This window comes from Erpetoichthys calabaricus, chromosome 4 (genome assembly GCF_900747795.2).
Source record: "Erpetoichthys calabaricus chromosome 4, fErpCal1.3, whole genome shotgun sequence".
NCBI classification, from domain to species: Eukaryota; Metazoa; Chordata; class Cladistia; order Polypteriformes; family Polypteridae; genus Erpetoichthys; species Erpetoichthys calabaricus.
In genome coordinates this window covers 8,417,780-8,438,702 of record NC_041397.2, presented here as the reverse complement: position 1 = coordinate 8,438,702, position 20,923 = coordinate 8,417,780, and the positions used below count along the sequence as shown (strand labels likewise).

Below are 20,923 nucleotides of genomic sequence, written 5' to 3'. Positions count from 1 at the left end.
TACCGGAGAGCCAAATCCCATACTTAATTCTTAATTCAAAACATTGAAGAAAATAACTCGGTATATTTTATATTGTGGTTTCCCTGGAAATTCTCACCCCACATGACATAAAGTGGAAGCTTTTGTTATTTCAGGAGACAGCAGGGATTTATTTTTAGACCAAGCTTTAAGTGCGTAGACCTCGAAATGACATGCAGAACTAGTTTATCATATGAGGGGAATAAAATACAAAGGCAATAAAACAATCCTGAAATGTTTTTAACCATACAGTGTTTTTTAAACATCTGACTAAAATTACTTCCATCATTTCATGAGCATCACTGTGCAATGGTTCATTTAATATACATTTTAATAACTGAATTTGTTCACCATGACAGAGCAGGGTTGACTGGCCGTAATAAAAATACACACCTGTTGGGGTGGATTTCACTTTGTGTTGAAATTTTGTTTTTGCTTTAACTTAGTTATTGCAAAAGCGATTCAATGTTGTCATCTTTGTAACACAAGTGATAGATTAACATTGCTTATTTGCAAGGCGATTAAAGAAATCTTACTCTAAATGTTACTAACAATCATGCTAGTTGTATTTCTGGTCAGCACCACGTGATCAGAAGTTTGTCATGTGTGCAAAGAAATTGTCCTTTGTGTGTTTTCTATAGACTGCCAATGCTATTATAATACCAACAACAGGAAAAGAATGTACAATGAATTCAACATCACACATTTAATGTAACGTAGAAAATATATAAACTGTATATGCAGTGCCTGTAAAAAGTATTCACGTCCTTGGAAGTTTTCACGTTTTATTGTTATGCAACCTTTAAGGGAATTTAATTGATTTTTTTTTGTTGTCACCAATCAACAGAAAAATACACATTAATGTCAAAGTGAAAGCAGATCTGCACAAAGTTGTCTAAATTAATGGCAAATATTGAACACTAATTAATCGCACAAGTATTCATCGCCTTCAAATCAGTGTGCACAAGTCTCTGTCTGTCAGTTTTGTATATCTAGACATTGCAGTGTTTCCTCATTCTTTTTTGTGGTATTACTCGAGCTCTCCCAGCTTGCTTGGGGATTGTGAATGAAAATCCTTTTTCAAGTCCAGCCAAACATTCCCAGTTGACTCTAACATGGCCACTCCAGGACATTGACGACGTTATTTTTAATGCCATTCCTGTGTAGTTTTGGCTTTCTGCTTTGGCTTGTTGTCTTGTTGGAAAGCTAATCTTCTCACGAGGTGCAGTTTGGTTGCCGACTGCTTCCAGGTTTCTCCCATGGATTTCCCTGTATTTTGTTGCATTTATTTTACACCGGTAACGGCGCACTGCACGATAACATGCAGTGAATACACTTAACTTATAGTCTTCATACTCTGTACATTTGGCATTTGTTGCTCAGAGGTTGATGTGCTTGCTGCTTCCTGAGCAGCTCTTGTTTTCTCCACCCTAGCAGCCCACTTCTTCTTGTCTTCCGTCGACATCTTTTCCTGTTAAAACTGATTAAGTCAGTGTTTGTGTTGCAATTGCTTAGTTTGTTTTCTTTAATTTTTCACTTAAGCTGGCACTTAAATCATTCTTGAGGCAGATTGAAGACTTAAGATATGAAGAGGTAGGGAAAGTAATGGCAAAGGTGGGAGGGAATGAGAACGGCGCCCATACACATGCACTGCTGGCTGCTGCCGAGAGTTGATTCTACAATAAAATGAAAATAAAAAGAGGAATAACCTTGGAGGTCAATCGTCACCCGGAAAGCGTACAGTAGAGGTCACGTAGTATATGTGTACCAAATTTCAGGTCAACAACTCAAAACGGTTTGCAAGCTACAGGTGATTTAAAATCCTGGACAGACAAACGGACAGCCACGGTAGCATATTATATATAAAGATTCCACCCTAACAAGTCTTCCAGGGACTGCTGCAGAGAAACCTCCCCCATTTCCCGATACTGTTGCCCTAATGGCAGGGATGGTGTGTTTTTGGTAATGTGCTCTGTAGTGTTGTGCTTATGGTGACGGCTGAAAAGCTCAATATTGATCTTTTCAGACCGCAGAAGCTTCTTCCCCAGTTGACATCAGAGCCTCCCATGTGCTTTCTGCCCAGATGTCTAGTGTGTGTGTCCTCCCCAATTTTCCACTCTTTCAAAAAGCTGTTATCAGTAAAGCCCCCTGGCAACAACTGTCTACCCGGGCTCTCCAATCTTGACAGCTGTGGCTTGCAGCTCCTTCACATTTCTCACAAGTCTCTTGGTGGCCTTCCTCACTCATCATCTTCAGATTTTGTGGACAGCCTGCTCTAGCAGATTTACAGCTGTGCCATACTATTTCCATTTTCTTATGGTCGATTTACTTGGAGATTTTCTTGTCCCCATCCACTTCCTTGTGCTTTTCACAGAGTTGCTTGGAATGTTCATTTCTCTTTACGGTGTAGGTCAGGCCACAGCTTTCCTTATGCAGATATGTTTATTCTGCATTCGGCTGAAATCCCACAGAGGTGATCTCCACTGCACTAATTATGGGACTTCTGAAACCAACCTGCTACACTATTAATGATTTAGGGGTGGACTATTAAAGAGGTAAATAATTGTGTAATTTGTATAAATAATATATATATATATATATATATATATATATATATATATATATATATATATATATATATATATATATAGAGATATATAAAATTCTGGCCAAGCGGAAGGTAGTTACGTTCCAGCTTTAAACACTGGCACTGTATCTGATCGTATTCAGCACTAATAGGAGTGCATTCCCCGTGTGGGGAGAAAAGCACGTAGCCGTGATATCTCTGCCAATCACCAGGTACCCTCTAAAACAGCGGTTCTCAAACTGTGGGGGTCCGCGAGACGACCGTAGGGGGTCCGCAGAAAGGGTGAAAATTGCTTACAATTAATAACTTCTTCGCTAAACGCCATTTTATCCAATCGGATAATGCGAATAATAATCAACTCGCCCCTCACTACTGTTTATATTCTATATATAGTATATATATGTCTATTAAGAACTATTCTACGATGACGTCATTATAGACGCAGCCTGTAATCGTGCACATCCATCCATTATCCAACCCGCTATATCCTAACCACAGGGTCACAGGGGTCTGCTGGAGCCAATCCCAGCCAACACAGGGCGCAAGGCAGGAAACAAACCCCAGGCAGGGCACAGTTTATGATTAATTATTAAGTTATACAGTGGTAATTCTTGCTTGTTAAATTGTTTTTCGTACGCCCAACTAACGTATGGATAAATATTTGAAGCGTAAGCGGATATCTGAAGAAGAGCACGGGGGTAATGGAAATAGTGGCGATGAACTGAGACATGATGCCGAAAGAGAGTCCGCACCGCGTAAGGCAAAATTACGTAAATATGATCCTGAATATTTACAATTCGGATTTATACCGTACAAAGACAACAGTGATCAACCACAATGTGTCATTTGTTTAAACGTGTTATCGAACGAAAGTTTGAAACCTGCTAAACTGAAGCGCCATCTTGTAACAAAGCATAATGAACTAAAAGACAACCCCGTTGATTTCTTCAAACGTCGAGCAGAAGTGTATGCAAATCAGCAGAAAATTATTAGCACTGCGACAACAGTGAATGAAAAAGCTCTTAAGGCTTCGTATATTATGGCAATGCGAATAGCTAAGAGCAAAAAAGCACACACGGTTGCGGAGAGTTTGATTATGCCAGCGGCTTTAGAAATATGCGAGATAATGTTAGGAAAAGAAAGTAGCCGAAAATTACTGTCTATACCAGTATCAAACGATACCATCAGAAGGCGAATTTGCGACATGTCCAATGACATCCAATTACAATTGGTTGAGCGCCTACAAAGCAGTACATTTGCCATACAGTTGGACGAAAGTACCGATATTGCAGGCCAAGCGCAGTTACTGGTCTACGTTAGATATTGCTTTGACAATGATGTGGTCGAGGACTTTCTGTTCTGCAAACCTGTGCCACTTAGAACGACAGGTGAAGATTTATTTGCAATGCTAAATGATTTCTTCATTGCTAACAAGCTTGAGTGGTCCAGCTGTATTGGAATTTGTACGGACGGAGCTGCAGCAATGACAGGTCATAAAAGTGGGGTTGTTGCACGCGTACGAACTGTTTCTCCGAATATTATTTCCACACATTGCATGATTCATCGCGAAGCTCTTGCTAGTAAGAATTTAAATGAATCCTTCGGTGAAGTGCTAAATACATGCATTAAACTAGTTAATTGGATGAAGTGCAGACCGTTGAACGGACGACTGTTTGCTGCACTGTGCGAAGAAAGCGGCTCAGATCATCGACATCTGCTGCTACACACAGAGGTTCGCTGGTTGTCACGCGGAAAGGTACTTCAACGTGTCTTCGAGCTTCGCAGTGAACTGGCATCATTTTTGATGGACAAAAACTCAGAGCTGGTGAAGTTTGTTTCAGATAATGTATGGCTTGCAAAATTGGCTTACCTGGCTGATATCTTTTGTCAACTTAATGCACTTAACACATCACTGCAAGGCAGAGATTCAAGCGTGTTGAAAACAACAGACAAGATAACTGCCTTCAAGAAAAAGTTGAGAATATGGAAGACACGAGTACAAAATAAAAGCTGTGATATGTTTGAACTGTTAACTGAATTTCTGAATGAAAACAATATGGCCATTGATAACTTGGCAACAGATATCTTTGACCATTTGTCGGCGATGGAAGAATACTTTGACAGGTACTTTCCAACAGATAACATTGCAGATTATGACTGGATCAGAAATCCATTCAGTTGTCAGCTTACCAACTTGACCGGGAAGGAAGAAGAACAGTTGGCTGAATTGTCTAGTGACAGAAGTCTCAAACTTAAATTTCAAGAACAAACATTGACCGCGTTTTGGTGCAACGTTAGGAACGAGTATACGCTTTTAGCTGAGAGAGCACTGACTGTGCTGGTCCCATTTGCAACTACCTACCAGTGCGAAGCATCGTTCTCAGCATTAGCTGTGATAAAATCTAAGTTTAGATCACGTCTCCAGGTGGAAGATGACATTCGAGTGTGTCTATCAAAAATCTCACCAAGGATAGACCTTCTCTGCCGACAAAAGCAAGCCCACACATCTCATTAGTTTCTATGAGTATTAGAGTCTAATGTAATTGTATTTGTAATACATTTGAACATATTAAATAATTAAAACGTTTACCACTGGTAGGGAGCCATAAAATTAATAGTCTTACTCTTTATTATTAAATGAACAATGTTGTATTGTAGTTATGCAGTATGAGTATTAAGCACTAAATATTGTAGTTGTAGTTGTTTTGCATTTTTTGTTTTTGCTAAGCAGGTTTTAGTCCTGTGACTGTCGTATGACACTGTATCATTGACTGTCAATAGTTAGTGTTGTTATGATATGACTACAAAGAATGATTTATTTTATAAAGTCGACTTCAGATAAAAGAAGTTTACACTTTATGCCTGTGGCTATGCTATTATAATTTGGGTTGACAAATCAGGCCGCATCAGGGGTCCGCGAATATTGTATGGCTTGTAAAGGGGTCCCAGGACTGAAAAAGTTTGAGAACCCCTGCTCTAAAACACATGGAGCTCTGATCTCTCTCTCATTAACATCAAATCTTACTCCTTAACAATCTCTAGTTGACGTTGTCTATTGAACAAACAGGTATTGCTAGCTAAGCGGAGGCAAGGTACACTAAAACATGTGGCAAGACCTAAACTGACTCAAACAGAGGCTGGCATGTGAGGGATGGAGGGAGGGTCCTAACCAGCTCCCCACTCCTCAGGTCCCGCTTGCCCCCCTCCCTTCGCCCCGCAGCCGAACTGATATTTAGCACAGTGACAGAAGTTGCAAAATCAACTGGAATGTTCAAGCAAATTATAGGAAAATACCCAATCTAAATCCATTTAGTTCTCTTGTGAAAAGTGGACAGACAGATGTTGGATTCTATATATATATATATATATATATATATATATATATATATATATATAATAAAGAGAGAGATTTAGACCACTTTGCAGATATCTGGTTTCACTTTTCACATTAAAAGTGTTTTTCTGTTATCGATGACAATAAAAACCAAATTAAACTCACTAATTCAGTTTTTTATGACATGAAATTTTAAAACTTCCAAGGAGTTGAATGCTTTTTATATGCCCTATATGTGAGAAACAATTAAGAGGTTTTCGTGTAATTAGCCTTTAAGTAATCTTGTGACCCAAGAGTAGCCGCTGTACCTAAATCTGTTGAGCAGCTGCTCACAGCCCTGTACGTTTTTGGGAGAGCGAAGGGCCGAGTTATTTAATACTGTTTGCCTTTCAACCTCAGCGTGTTTTGTTTAAGTCTTGAAGAGTAGGAGGCTGTGTGCCATTGATATAAATTCTGTGCAGACTTCTCCCTCTGTAGTACCTTGAACTCCTGAACTGAGCAGATGCTCTAGCAGGATGTTAAGTTAACAGTAGCACCCATTCCTACACTAAACCAGTTAGGTGGTATTCCAGAGTACATATGTGCTTGTAAAACCTGTGTGGGTGAGTTCAGTGTCATTAGGAGATGTTTAGAAATACTTCAGTCCAATCTCTTTCCTGAGAACATCCCAGTAATAGTTTGTTTATGTAAAAACAGCACACTTTTCTCATTGCCGTCATTATTGTCTAAAAGAGATATTGCTGTTGAATAACCTTTTGTGAAGATCTATACCAGCTCATTCTGTCAAGTGCAGGAAGGCTTCCAACACCAGTAGTTACCATCATTTGTTGAAATCCCTTTCCTCTTCATTTTTCACGTTCCTAATTAGTGGCGATGTGTGTGAAGAGTTAGCAGACAAGATTCAGTTTGCCTATTCACTAAGACTTCACTTTTCCAACTAGTGTCCAATCATTGCGCATTACGTAACCTAGCAGGAGATCAAGTCGCCAAATCCAGCTTAAGATTTCAGTTCATTTTCAATGCGATGACAACACGTGTTTTGAGTGAGCGAATTGTCTTGCATGTGAGTATTACTAACATTCTCTTTTGCAACAGGAAAGTGCTTTTGGGAGTCAGCTCTTTATCTTGTATTTTTGCTGCTGTTTGTCACTTTCAGACTTTACACGAATGTTCTAGAAAGTGACAAACTGCAAATGACGTAATTTTTTTTCCCCCCAATAGTATCAAATGTATCTAAATTGTCCCTAGCCTCTGAGCTTTATTCACCTTGGTCTACTGAAATAATGACACGTTTTTTTGTTTTTTTTATATATATATATATATAAAAGCCGCATCTTTTTTTTTTGTATGTATGTATTTATGATCGGTAATGTGATTTGAGAGCCTTTAAGTTGATGTATTTAGGCAGACAGCACCCTAGTTTTAAAAATATATGCGTATGTATCTGTGTAAATTTGTGAATGGTGGTTTGGGAGTTATTTATAAGCTCTTGCTCTGTGCTGTAGCTGTCTCTCAAGTACTATACTTACTTTGATCTGTGTTGCCATTTAATGATTGTCTTTTATTGATCTGATGGCATGCTGGTGGGTAGCCTTTTCAAAGGTGGATTAATATCTAACAACAGCTGACGATGGAGGTAGGAATAGATTTTATTCAATTGTATGCACGTTGAAGAGACTTAGAACAACAACATTTATTTATATAGCACATTTTCATACAAAAAGTAGCTCAAAGTGCTTTACATAATGAAGAAAAGAAAAATAAAAGACAAGAAAGTAAAATAAGACAACATTAGTTAACATAGTAAGGTCCGATGGCCAGGGTGGACAGAAAAAACAAAAAAAAAAACTCCAGAAAGCTGGAGAAAAAAAATAAAATCTGTAGGGGTTCCAGGCCACGAGACTTACAATAAAATCCATTTTTCTTCAAGCCAGATTGCCCCTCATTGAGCTTGTTAACTGCACACTAAAATTTTGTGAAGTTTACGTACTGGATTTGAAATACAGGTGGCCTTTGGGTTTCGTAACCGCATTTTGTATGTGAGCTAAAACTTGCACTGAAAATGCTTGTTAATGGATAAGCTAGCATAATGCTTTATATCTTACTTTACAGAAAGCATTCTAAAATTGTTGATGAAATGACAGTGGAATAAAGGTACTTTGCTTTAAAAACCAAAATCAAAATGAATGACGGGCATGTACAGTATGTTACGCTCTCCAGTTTTTGATAATAACATGGTACCACACAGTATTGGTAGAGGCATAATGGTAACACAAAAAGCCACAGTAAGTGACTCCTGATCCCTTAGCTGAGATGTGCTATGCTGTGCTTGAGGAGGGATTGCTAAGAGGCTCATTTATCCCACTCATTAGTACTCCCTGAGAACAACATGGCTGGGATGCATACTTACAAGCAGTGAGTTGTACTGATCCAGCGAAACGGACAGCGGCTAATCGAGCTGCTCACTTGTCACCGAGTGTACTGCACGGCTGCACATGCTGCTGCCTGTTATGTTCTGTGCCATGTGTGCACAAAGTAATTGAAAATGGTAACAAAGTTAATTACGACACATCACTGTCTGTGATGGCTACTGCGTAATCATCCAAGTCAAAACTCGCTGGCTTCTTTTGTAAGTTCACAAATAGAAGTTGCTAAATCAAAATTGACTGAAATTCATTTGAAAAAAAAATGTTGGGGTTTTATGATCTCATTTATATTTGTGGAATTGCTGAATAGTCATTCACAGCCCTGAACTGGAGATACTGTGTTTGAAAATTTAATTTACTGAATGAATACATTTATCTTCTAACATGACTTAAAACCAACTAATTACAATATACGGGTATCAACCACTAGTCATACAAGTTCTGTGCCATATTAACTTGGTAATAATTCAATTTATTTTTGTAGGACGTTCTTCACTTGAGTGCTGTAACAAGTTCACAGGCAAAATGCAATTACATCTCTCGATTATATAAAAAAATCCTGAGACAAGACGTAACTTTTTCAAAGAGATAATTTCATGTCCTGCAAGAGGAGACTTTGTGCCAAGTGATTTGACCACGCCTGGGGCCGGAAATAAAAGACAAAGAGTAGATGACAAAGTAGAACGTCGTAAAGAGGTTCAAAAAACGTTGACGCGATACACATGCAGAGCAGGTTAGAGATAATGGAAGTACAAAAATTCGAAAGTCTAAAAAAAATGATAGTAAAGATCGCGTTAGTGCAAACAAATGAAAATTATTACTCGGTGAAATAACAGAACAGCGAAAAGAGATCAAATATATGGACATAGATGATATGACACAAGTATGTAGATATTGTTTGGCTTTAAACTTTAAGTCAGAGACTTGTAGATCGTCTAGTTTGTGTTGCCATCAGGGAAAAGTAATGTTGCTTCCCTATGAAGAGGCCTATCCGCAAGAATTAAAAGATTTGTTGTTTGGTGAAAGTGAAATCCACATACGCGAGTGGCAGAGACGAAATGGCTGGCACATAGTGCAGGCCGGGGGGTTTGTGAGCGAAGCCCCCTAGTAATACATACACAGAAACAGGAAGACAAAGCAGTTCCATACTGATAAACGGAACTATCCACTAACATTGCTATCATTGAGTTAAGGCCAGTTGACAATGGAGGAAGGGGTCCTCAGTGAGTTACAGCAAAATTGGAGAGACAGCTGCCACTCGGCCCTTCCTGGGCAATCTACAGTGGAATTTCTCAGATCTTACCTTTCCAACTTTTAAACTGGAAAAAACATATTAGAGATATTTCTGTAATTTCTTTTATAAGACATACTGGTGTCAAAAGATTGTGTGCTGATTTAGTAAACCTACTGTTTGCATCAACTGGGTTAAAAATTGAAAGATCAATTAAGAATATTATGGCTGTCCCCATCATTTCTTCTGAGTAAACTAGGGGGCTCCGCCCCCTGCTCGCTTCGCTCGCCAACCCCTGGTGTTGGGAATGAGAAAGAGCGTGATGTATGAATGAGATATAGAATAGTGTGAAGGTGTAGATGATGCAAATAGAAAGCAAACAATAAAGTGTGTGGCACAGTGTAAAGGTTTATTGGAAAATGTCTTTGCACACACCGTTTAAGTGTAAAAGGTAATTCCAGGTCAGAACTTGTAAGGTCAATGAAGATGGTTATTGTCGTGATCAGAGTCAAGTTTGTCAGAGCTTAGAAAGAGTTGTGTCTCTCCAGGAAGTAATGCAATGACTTGGGTATTTATGTTTTCCACATTAATATTTTTTGGACATAATATAGTGCGTTGTGTTAAAAGGGGCATTTGGTCTAATGAGATTGCTGTTCCAAATCTGTCTGTAACTAAGTTGGCGCAGATAAAGGCTTGAGGAATTGTAATAATATCTGGGAGAAGTCTATCTGTATTGGTGAGTGTACCATCTCCCAGTTGTAATAACCAATTGTTATGATCTGGATGTGGACATCGCATGTTTTGTACTAACTGTATCTTTTGAAAGCAATGCCAATTGTCTGCGTATTTTAAGGTGCACTGAACAATAGCTGAGCGCATGGAATGTGGAACAATAGCTAAGCACTGTCTAAAATCTCCTCGTAATAAAAGTACCTTTCCTCCAAAGGGAAGATTATTATTCATAAACGTCATCATTTCTTCTGAGTAAATAACATTTCTGTTTTTCTTGTATTCTAAGACAAGTAGGCTCTATCCATCCACACTTTTGATTCACTGACGTAATTGATTAAGAACACCGTCATCTGTTCTAAAAGAAAAGTGCAGCAGGGTATCCTCTGTATATGAGTTAAAATAACTGTTGTTAGTTCACAGTGGAGGTATGATAGTCCAAGTGCTGAGCACCACAGGACACCATATTTAACATCTGAATATAATGATAGAGTGATTTAGAGAGATTTTTAGTTCCATTTTTCATATTTTCTGTTAAACAAGTCAGATTTTTTTTTATATATTACTTTTTTAGAGCAAGTAATAACATGTATTTTAAGTGCATTTTTGGAATGTTGTCAGTGCTCTCTTGTAACTTGGTTTTCACTTCAAGTTGTGACTGAAAGTTTCTGCCTTGTATTTTTTATAGAAATGTGATGACTAGTTTAATCTCCTGTACTCCATCCCCTGTGTGTGCCACTTTACATGCCATCGTTCACATTGTAGACATGCGGGCATTAACTGTGTGTTTATTACGATGCTTTAAGTGAAAGAATCCATCCTTGTGGTGTCATGAAACACAGCTGCAGGGGTTCTCAGGAAGGGCATGCAGGCACACAGTTGGCCCCCAGTACTGCAGTGAATGGCACGAAGCATTGGTGTGGTAAAATGCCAGGCTTAGGAATGTGTCCTTATGTACTCTTTCATGCCAGTTAACGAATTTCTTACATTTGTACACTCTCAAGTCACATTAAATTTGCGTCGTTCCATTTTTTAACTCCTTATATTAATGCAAAAGATGCAGTTGGTTGTTAATGGTTGTAGATTTTTAGATATGTATTTATATACATTTATTAATTTTTTTAGAACAGTACTCTATAAGGATATGCTGCTAAAGTCTTGGTGCCAAACACCATGGGACACCTTCAGAGGTCTTGTGGAGTCCATGCCTCAACAGGTCAGAGCTGTTCTGGCTTCATGAGGGAGGCCTGCACGATATTAGACAGGTGGTGTTTGATATTGTTGTGACTCATCTGTGTATATACACTTGCAATTGGAAATAATCAACCCCACCCTGAGACTGACCGGACTGCCTTTTCCTGGAGCCTCTTCAACCCAAAACTGTGGATAGTCATAGACCGAGATGAACCACGCAAAAGGGAACACACACATCCAGAAAGGGGTTGGTGCAAAAAGTGTCAGTGCTTTTTATTAAAATCAATTAAAAAAAAACAAAACTGTTCAAATAGTGTAGTGTATCAAATTCTTCCTCTTAATAAATAAATTCATCAGTAATGATCCATGAGAAAGTGGAGGGGATAACAATCCAATAAATAAATATCCATTGAAAATTAGGTAAAAATTATGATGCAGAAATCTGTTAAACAAAACACTCAAGCCCTGGTGCATCTTTTCTAAAATCCAACATCTCCTCTGTTTAACCCAGATGTCCTTCCGATGCTCGCAGGCTCGGGCACTGCAGTCACATGGGCTCCCAGCAATGCGCCCTGCCAAGCCGAGTCTAGCCCATTCATCTCCCGCTGCCACTCCTATATACATATATACACAAATATATATATAATATGGGCTATGGAGTCCAGGAGTCAGTCAGAGACAATTTTGGGTACCTGGAGTTGGCAAAAATGTACTGACTCTGACTCCTAATAAATTTAAATTGTAATAAAAAAAAATACAACAAGTGCAAATGTCCCATTTCACAAACAATAGTCCTAATTAAGTACTTCTCAGATGCAAGAATAAAGCCCAGTGCATAGTTGTGTTACTGCTAGTGTGAAGTTCAGCTGAGCTATTATACAACCTGACATTCACATATTGTAATCTGGGTTATGGTACATTACAGAAAGTGTTTTCATTTTATTTCAGATATAATGTGTTTAACAAGTTGATTTGAGTGCAAACAAGTGTAATGATGTAGGTGTAGGTGTGTGCTATGGCCTGATGTGTGTTATGGGGTTCTTGTCTTTTGTTTAAACTGGCCAATACGGAAGAAAGTCAGCATCCTAGCCCGTAGTTCTGTGGTTAAATGACGTGTATGTTGCCTTTCTTTAATCAACATGGAAAATACATTAGCATATTAAATACAGAGAAGTTGGAGTCAGAAGTACTAGAAACTAAGGAGTCGGAGTTGAAAGATTTATCTACCGACTCCACAGCCCTCATAGATAGATATAGAGTTATATCTATATATCTTATGTGGGCGGCACGGTGGCGCAGTGGTAGCGCTGCTTCCTCGCAGTAAGGAGACCCGTGTTCGGTGGTCCTCCCTGCGTGGAGTTTGCATGTTCTCCCCGTGTCTGCATGGGTTTTCTCCCACAGTCCAAAGACATGCAGGTTAGGTGGATTGGCGATTCTAAATTGGCCCTAGTGTGTGCTTGGTGTGTGTGTGTTTCCTGCGGTGGGATGGCACCCTGCCCAGGATTGGTTCCTGCCTTGCGCCTTGTGTTGGCTGGGATTGGCTCCAGCAAAAAAAAAAAAAATATATATATATATATATATATATATATTTACACACATACACGGGGCTCCGCCTCCTGCTCGCGTCGCTCACCCACCCCCAGGTTTGGTTTACCGGATTTACAATTTAAAGAGATTATTTTCATGGGAATTGTTACATATGCATTATTTTCACTTTTACTTTAAAACTTTAGTAAAAACAATACTTGTCCTTTATTTTTGGCCCCGGGCATGGTTACATCTCTTTCTCACAGGATGTATAACACTGCTTGCATTGTGAAGAGGGGCTGGCTGAACGCATGCTAAGGAGATGCTGTCAGATCATCTGCTGTATTTCTGCTGCTGGTGAGCTGCGTGTTTTGCTTGTCGTTGTTTTGAGAGCTGGGAGCAAGTTAATGTATCTCTCACGGGACTTGAAATTGTCTTCTGAGAAGATCACGTCTCGTCTCCCTCCCAAAGATTTTTTTTATAATAGAGATATGGATATTATAATAAAAACAATCTTGGGACGAGACGTGACTTTCTGAGAGACTTTTTGGAATGAAGTCCCGCGAGGCGGAGTCTTTTAACACGAGGTTCTTTCTCAAGTCATGCCATACTTAAAACCATTTTCAAACAAGACCACAGGCATCTAACCTCTCAGTTGTGTGAATGATTTTTGGCAGGCACACTTCCTGCACTCTCAGCTCTTATAAATTTAATCAGGACAATAATTTTATACGTTCTAGATGACACGTCAACAACTAAGCAAAGAAGAAAGAGCAGGGACAAACATTCGAAAAAGTTGGGTAATTTATTAGAGAGAAACTAAATTCACTTACACGCAGTTATACGTTGTGTTGTCATGATGCAAGTCCAAACATGCAATCAAAATTCAATGCAATCCTGAAGAAAAGTTAATTCCAAATATTGTTTTTAAGTAAAAGTGAAAATAATGCATATGTAACAATTCCCATGAAAATAACAATCTCTTAAAATTGTATGTCCAGTTAGCCAAACCCAGGGGTGTGAGAGCGAAGCGAGCAGGGGAAAGTGTCCCCTAATATAATATATATAAATATATATATCTCCTTGGGTGTTTTCACTTTTTTTATCACATTGGATTTAATTTGCCTTTTTTTAGCTGAGATATTGTTTCAGTTTGACATCAGTGAGTCTTTTTCTGGGTGGTCACATTTCTATTACGCTCTAACAAGTGCCCGATACATTCTTTTTGAGTATTTTGTTGAAAGCGCAGTAGTTGTGGAGTAATTTGGCAAAGCTTTTGTACATGCATCATGGGCAGGAAAAGAATGGACTTATCCGAGTGCTGTTGAATTGAAATGAGGCCTTGCAGAGCGTTGCCAATCAGTGCTGATTCAGTTTCACATCTTTGAAACTCGCCTGTGAAGATTTTAAATTTGCATGTGATGCAGAATGCATGGGGCATTTTAGATTTATTTCACTTTTTTGCAGACCTTTGTTGATGGTTGAAATGTGAAAATTGAGGTGTGTGTGTGTGCTTACTTTCATAGGAAAAAAATATTCACAGCTTAAACCTCCAAACAGGTCACCCACCTGAAGCTAAGCCTGTTTAGGCCCGGCCAGTGCTTGGATGGGAGACCATCTAGGAAAAGCTTGGGTTGCTGTTGGAAGAGGTGTTGGTTAGGACAGCAGGGGATGCTTACCTTTTGGTCTGAATGTGGACCCCAGTGCAGTGATGGGAACACTGCGCTGTACTTCAGATGAGATGTAAAACTGAGGTCCTGACTGTCTGTGGTCATTAAAGATCCCTGGGCATCCTTTGTAAAGTGTAGGGTGTATCCTGATGTCCTGGCTAAATTGCCCACCATGGCCTGGTCATTCTGGGCCCCTAATCATCCCCTGTTTTTGATTGGCTATCTCTCTCTCTCACCAATTCACCATCTAACAGCGCATGTGTGGTGAGTGTACTGGCGCAAAAATGGCTGCCATCACATCATCCAGGTGGGTGCTACACAGTGGTGGTGGTTAAAGTGGCTCCCCACTCTCCATGTAAAGCGCTTGGTGTAGTGAGAAAAGCAATATATAAAAAGTTGTTGTTACTATTAACATGAACTGTATCTGTCTTTCCACACAGATACACACACATACTGAATATATAAATTTTGTTTTAATTAATTGTGTACTTTTGTCCAAAATTTGTAAGCAAGCAATTCAAGACGGCCTTTCTGTACTGCTGACCACCATAGCTTTGATTGTACGTGGCAACTAAACTTAACTGAGAGTTAATTATTATCTTGGTGGAAAGAGACTGTGATATTGTGGCAAAATCTGAACTTCACAGTTTGTGTCGGGTTACAAGTTTGTTGATGTGATTAACTCTAAAAGAAACCACTGTGTGTGTAGATTAGATTAAATAAACTTTATTAATATATATGTAAATGGAGAAAAAGGATCCAGAATTACTGGAGTGAGAAGATTAAAGTGCTGTGTTAGCCTTCAGACCAGTAGTCCAGTTTGTGCAGCGATTCATTGCCATTTTTGCCAGCCACAAGCAAACTTGTCAAGTTTGATTTTACCCAGCGATCGAGATGCAGCAACACCTGATCAGGTCACCTTTACAAAGCTTGTGGGTCACATCAAGACCAAGGCCTCCTTTGGTCAGATTTCTGTATATTCCATAATGTCAAAGGTATCACCACTTGCAAGAGACTGGGGCCAGTGGCATGCTGCTTGCTGGTAGGCCGTCTGTAATGTATGTTTTAGCAAACCAGATGGACAAATGACTGTCCATGATCTGGTTGCCATTGAGTGACTACAGCACAACCAACACATCAGACTGGTCCCTGTGAGAGGTAATGGCAGAACTACCCCTGTACAACTGGTACAGCTGCCAGCAGAAACAGTGCCTGCTCCATGTGGCTGAACTCCTCAGCAGAAGTGCTCATCACCGATGACACTGATGACATGTCGTTGGCCTGCCATCTCTCCTAACATTAACCCCGTAGAACACCTTTGGAATGCCCAACATCTAGTCACATGACCCTCAGCCAGGGGTCAGCAGTGAGATTTCACAAGATGATAGCCCCCCACCACTACAGGTAAGCTCATTACACCAGAGGTGTCAAGCAGTTGTGCCTGCAAGAGGTAGGTGGTTACACAGTTTATGGAAGGATTCCTAGTTGACTTCTGGTGTTGTACACAATTGCCATTGTTCTCTGCTTGTTTGTGCTGTGCTCTTTTGTTTCCTATTGTTCTCATTTGTTTATTGTTTTTGCAGCAGTGAAGGTTGAAATTTCAGTCCCAGTGTTGCCGTTTTTGTTTTCCTCCCGCAGTGTGTTTATACTGCATGTGTGTATGTATAGATAGATCTATAGATACACACACATATATAAAGTATATACTGTATGTACGTATATAGATATAGACATTAGATAGATATATGAGAGGGAATAGAGAGATACTCATGTGCTGTTTACAACTGAGTTGAGGTGATTCATACTTGTGACCAAGGACCACAGGAAAAATTATTTTAATGTTCTAGAAATTTCCAAAACTAGCCACAGTAATAAACCTTTCGTTATGAGGCCTTGTAAAAATAATAATAATACTAAATAGATAATTATGTTTTCTGACTCTTTATTTTGATATCTTTTATTTATTGGGGATAAATTGTCTTTGCATTCTTGGTGGACCCTTTAAGGTTTGTTTTGACGGGCGCTGCCCCACATCTAATTCTTACATATTAAATCCTCACTGCCTTCCTTACACCAGTGTTTCTCAACCTTTATGGTCCCACATCCCAGTTTTGCCGCCTTAACTTTTTCTTTTATTATTTTATTGATTTTATTAAAATTAAATAACATTCCACAAACACAAGTCAGGTTCTACAAAAAGAAAAATAAATGTTCTCAACAAAACAAAAATTCATACAAGGTGTGATCAAAGAATACGGTGAATGTTTTTAAAAAGAAACGTTTATTGCAGTAAAAGATTTCCAACTGGTAGCCCCCCTCAGAATACTCTCCTCCACTTGGAATGCACTTATCCCAACGCTCTTGCCACTTTGCGAAGCAGTTCTGGAAGTTTCCGTTCGAGAGTGTCTTTACTTGGGCTGTCGTGGCTGCCTGGCTGTCCTCAATGGATTGAAATAGTTTGCCTTTCATGGTTATTTTCAATTTAGGGAACAGTCAGAAGTCGCATGGTGCCAGATCTGGCGAATAAGGTGGATGCGGACACAGCTTAATGTTTTTATTCGACAGAAATTGTCATACTAGAAGGGATGTGTGACAAGGAGTGTTGTTGTGATGAAGAATGAAACCGTTTCAACATTTTCCTCGGTTATTGATGTTGAAAGACGTCCTGATCTTTTCTCGTCTTCAACCAAGTCAGATCCATTACGAAATTGATTAAACCACTTGTAGACAGTCTTAATTGTCGGTGCAGTGTCACCATAAACCGATTTTACCATCTGATGGGTTTCCTGAGCTTTGTGCAGTTTGAAACAAAAATTCATGTTAATGCGTTGCTCGCTATCCGTTATTATTGGAAAACTTGAAAAACCCACTAGAACTCAACAGTGGGCTCACAAACGACTGACGGTATACCAAATGAGTTGAAACTGGTCACAAACTCGGCTCTCGGATGGACCTGTCAGAACCAGCAGTGATTTGTTTGGTGTTGCTCTTGGATGGTGCTCTACATCAACATTCACCGGACTTTTTGATCACACCTCGTAATGGCCAAAGTGGGAAGTGTTCCGCTAAATCGGGGAAATGGCCAGTGTTGCTGTAAATTGACCAGCCAGTGTCCGATCTTTCCTTGATTTGGCCAGCCAGTTTGTGAAATAGCATGGGGCAATCGGCCAAAGTTGAAAGAAAAAAGGCATGAGCAGATTTTGGTGTGTCTGTATAATTTTATACTTTATACAGTGATCCCTCGCTATATCGCGCTTCGCCTTTCGCGGCTTCACTCCATCGCGGATTTTATATGTAAGCATATTTAAATATATATCGCGGATTTTTCGCTGCTTCGCGAGTTTCTGCGGACAATAGGTCTTTTAATTTCTGGTACATGCTTCCTCAGTTGGTTTGCCCAGTTGATTTCATACAAGGGACGCTATTGGCAGATGGCTGAGAAGCTATCCAGCTTACTTTCTCTCTCCCTCTCTCTCTCTCTCTCTCTCTTGCGCTGACGTAGCGGGGTGTGAGCAGGGGGGCTGTGTGCAGCTGCTTCCTGAAGGACATGCTGCACGGAGCTTCGCATACTTAAAAGCTCAAAGGGCACGTATTGATTTTTTTTATCTGTCTCTCTCTATCTCTCTCTATCTCTTCCTGCTCCTGACAGAGGGGGTGTGAGCTGCCGCCTTCAACAGCTTTGTACCGGCGGTGTTTCGCATACTTAAAAGCCAAAAAGCCCTATTGATTTTTTTTTTTGACTGCTTGCTTTGCACTCCTTTGAAAAGGAAGATATGTTTGCATTCTTTTAATTGTGAGACAGAACTGTCATCTCTGTCTTGTCATGGAGCACAGTTTAAACTTTTGAAAAAGAGACAAATGTTTGTTTGCAGTGTTTGAATAACGTTCCTGTCTCTCTACAACCTCCTGTGTTTCTGCGCAAATCTGTGACCCAAGCATGACATTCTAAAAATAACCATATAAACATATGGTTTCTACTTCGCGGATTTTCCTATTTCGCGGGTGGCTCTGGAACGCAACCCCCGCGATGGAGGAGGGATTACTGTACAATCTCTTTACTTTTTGAATATTCATCATTACTTGTTACAACAAGATGAACTTTTATGACATTTCAAATTGCACAACAGTTTCTTATTTCTACATTTGCAGCAAATTGCTGCACCCTTAGTAGTGCAATCGCTTCGAGCCTTGGCTGCCAGTCGGTGATTGGGAAGACGCGACGGTTTGTAGTGATTTTTCTTCTGTGCCTACGGATTCCGGTGTGAGCAGTTTCTCGTGCAGAATGGAAAACTCACTTCTGAATCTGCATCTGAATTTTTAAGCATCTTCGCACCTTGAGCGGACAGTCTTATTTCAGCACATCGAATTTTGGCCAGGGAGTTTTCGCCACTTCACAAAATGGCTGGCCAAAGTAGCATAAACACTAGTCATTTCTAGTAATTCAGACTTTGGCCACAACTCTCGGCCAAAATTTGAAATGCCAGCCAATTTGGGAACTGGCAGAACTTTCAGTTTTGGCCGTAACACACACACACACACACATATATATATATATATATATATATATATATTAACTAGCCATTAAGCCCGTTACAAGAACGGGTGCTAGAACAGTAGTGCATAAACAGTAGGAACAGTCTATATTAAATGGCAAGGGACTTTGACCTCATTCTTTTTGTTGGTCGTATTTTTCTTTCTTTCAGCCTTTCTTTTGTTGATGTTTACTTGCTGAGCTGACCGTTCTTCGTGGGCTGCCGCCGTGTATTGTGTGTCTTTAATTTTCTGTGACAGTAATACTGTCTTGTATGCCCGGTGGCTTGTAAGTCCGTAATATGCCTTTAATCTCCTCTGACTTTAATACTGGCTTGTATGTGGCTGTAATATGCGTCACTGTATTGTGAACCTTTCATTTCCTCTCGCAGTAATACTGGTTTGTATTTCTGTAAAACGCCTGTAACTTTCTCTGACAGTAATATCACGCATCATACCCTGCCCCGTGCATGCACACTTCACCAGAAGACACACACAAACGGACACCTGGACGCACACAGGGATTTTATTAAAGAGGATTAATAATATATATTTTCATGGTATTTGTAGTCTGAATCAAAATCTGATTGTATGAGTGGTTACCTACCAGGTAATGCTTGTGGTTGGTCAGCAAGTTGGCTAACATCTGCCACGGTGCCCTCTTTCAGTTGCAAGAAGCAGATCATAGAATGGTTGAATAGTTTAATGTCAAATAATGCAAAGAGTACGCGACACGTGTTTTGCTGTAATTCTGGGCTCATCAGGCGTACGCACTCACTGCATCTCCTCTCGGGAAATTGAACCTCGGATTTGCCTGTAACGTTGCGCCATGGCGTGTGGTTTGTACATTTGACAGCAAATTGATTGCAGCTTTTCTTTTTAAAAAAACTTTAATGGTGTCGTCGTCTTCTTCTTTCCTCCCCTACAGGCTGAGGAGCAGTTGAAAATTGTTGAAGAGCAAAGAAAAATTCACGAGGAAAGGATGAAATTAGAACAAGAAAGGCAGCGTCAGCAAAAAGAGGAGCAGAAACTCATTCTGGGCAAAGGGAAGTCGAGGCCCAAGCTGTCCTTTACGTTAAAGCCGAGTGAATAAACTGCAGCTTGTATACTTTTTTCAAAACTGTGTATGGTAGCTTCATGTTGAAGTGTTTTTCTCTGGAAAGTCTGACAAGTTGGCTTATACTGATGTGGGCTGTGCTCAACAATCTTTCTTAACGAAAAGAAGCAAATGATTTTAAACGGATTTTCCTCATTCTGATGTTAAACTGGCAAAAGGTCTTTCTCTCATCTGTCTAGAACAGTGGACCCCCCCCCCCCCCCTTTTAATTTCTCCTCTACCACATTTTTTTTTTTATTATTATTTTTTTAGCACCAAACAAAATTGATGAGAGATTTTCTTTTTGTGTTCTTAAGATCCTGTGTGATGTAATGTAACGTAAGATAATGTCATAATTAAAAGATGCGGTTGTTCCATCTTTCATTTTTAAACCTTTTTTTGTTTTTTTTTTTTGTTTGATGAAATGGGTATTTTGCACCCCCCTCCCCACCCCACCCCCTCCCCAAATATTGTATCTGTAAGTAGTAAGATGTTAAATTCAATTACACTTTCTGCAATGGCAATCCTGACCCAGGTAAGGAAATAACTGCTGCATGTGGGGGGGGTGGGAGGGGGGGGGG

At 39.7% G+C, this 20,923-nt stretch overlaps 1 protein-coding gene across 1 annotated transcript in view; it reads left to right on the top strand.

Moving 5' to 3' along the window:
* The window catches only part of arglu1a (arginine and glutamate rich 1a), a 46,111-nt gene extending 25,390 nt beyond the window's left edge, over positions 1 to 20,721 (top strand). The window contains exon 4 of the mRNA XM_028799216.2: positions 20,175 to 20,721. Within this exon, the coding sequence (XP_028655049.1) occupies positions 20,175 to 20,339 (165 nt within the window). The 3' untranslated portion in view covers positions 20,340 to 20,721. The remainder of the gene's footprint in view (positions 1 to 20,174) is intronic.
* Positions 20,722 to 20,923: the final 202 nt, after the last annotated feature.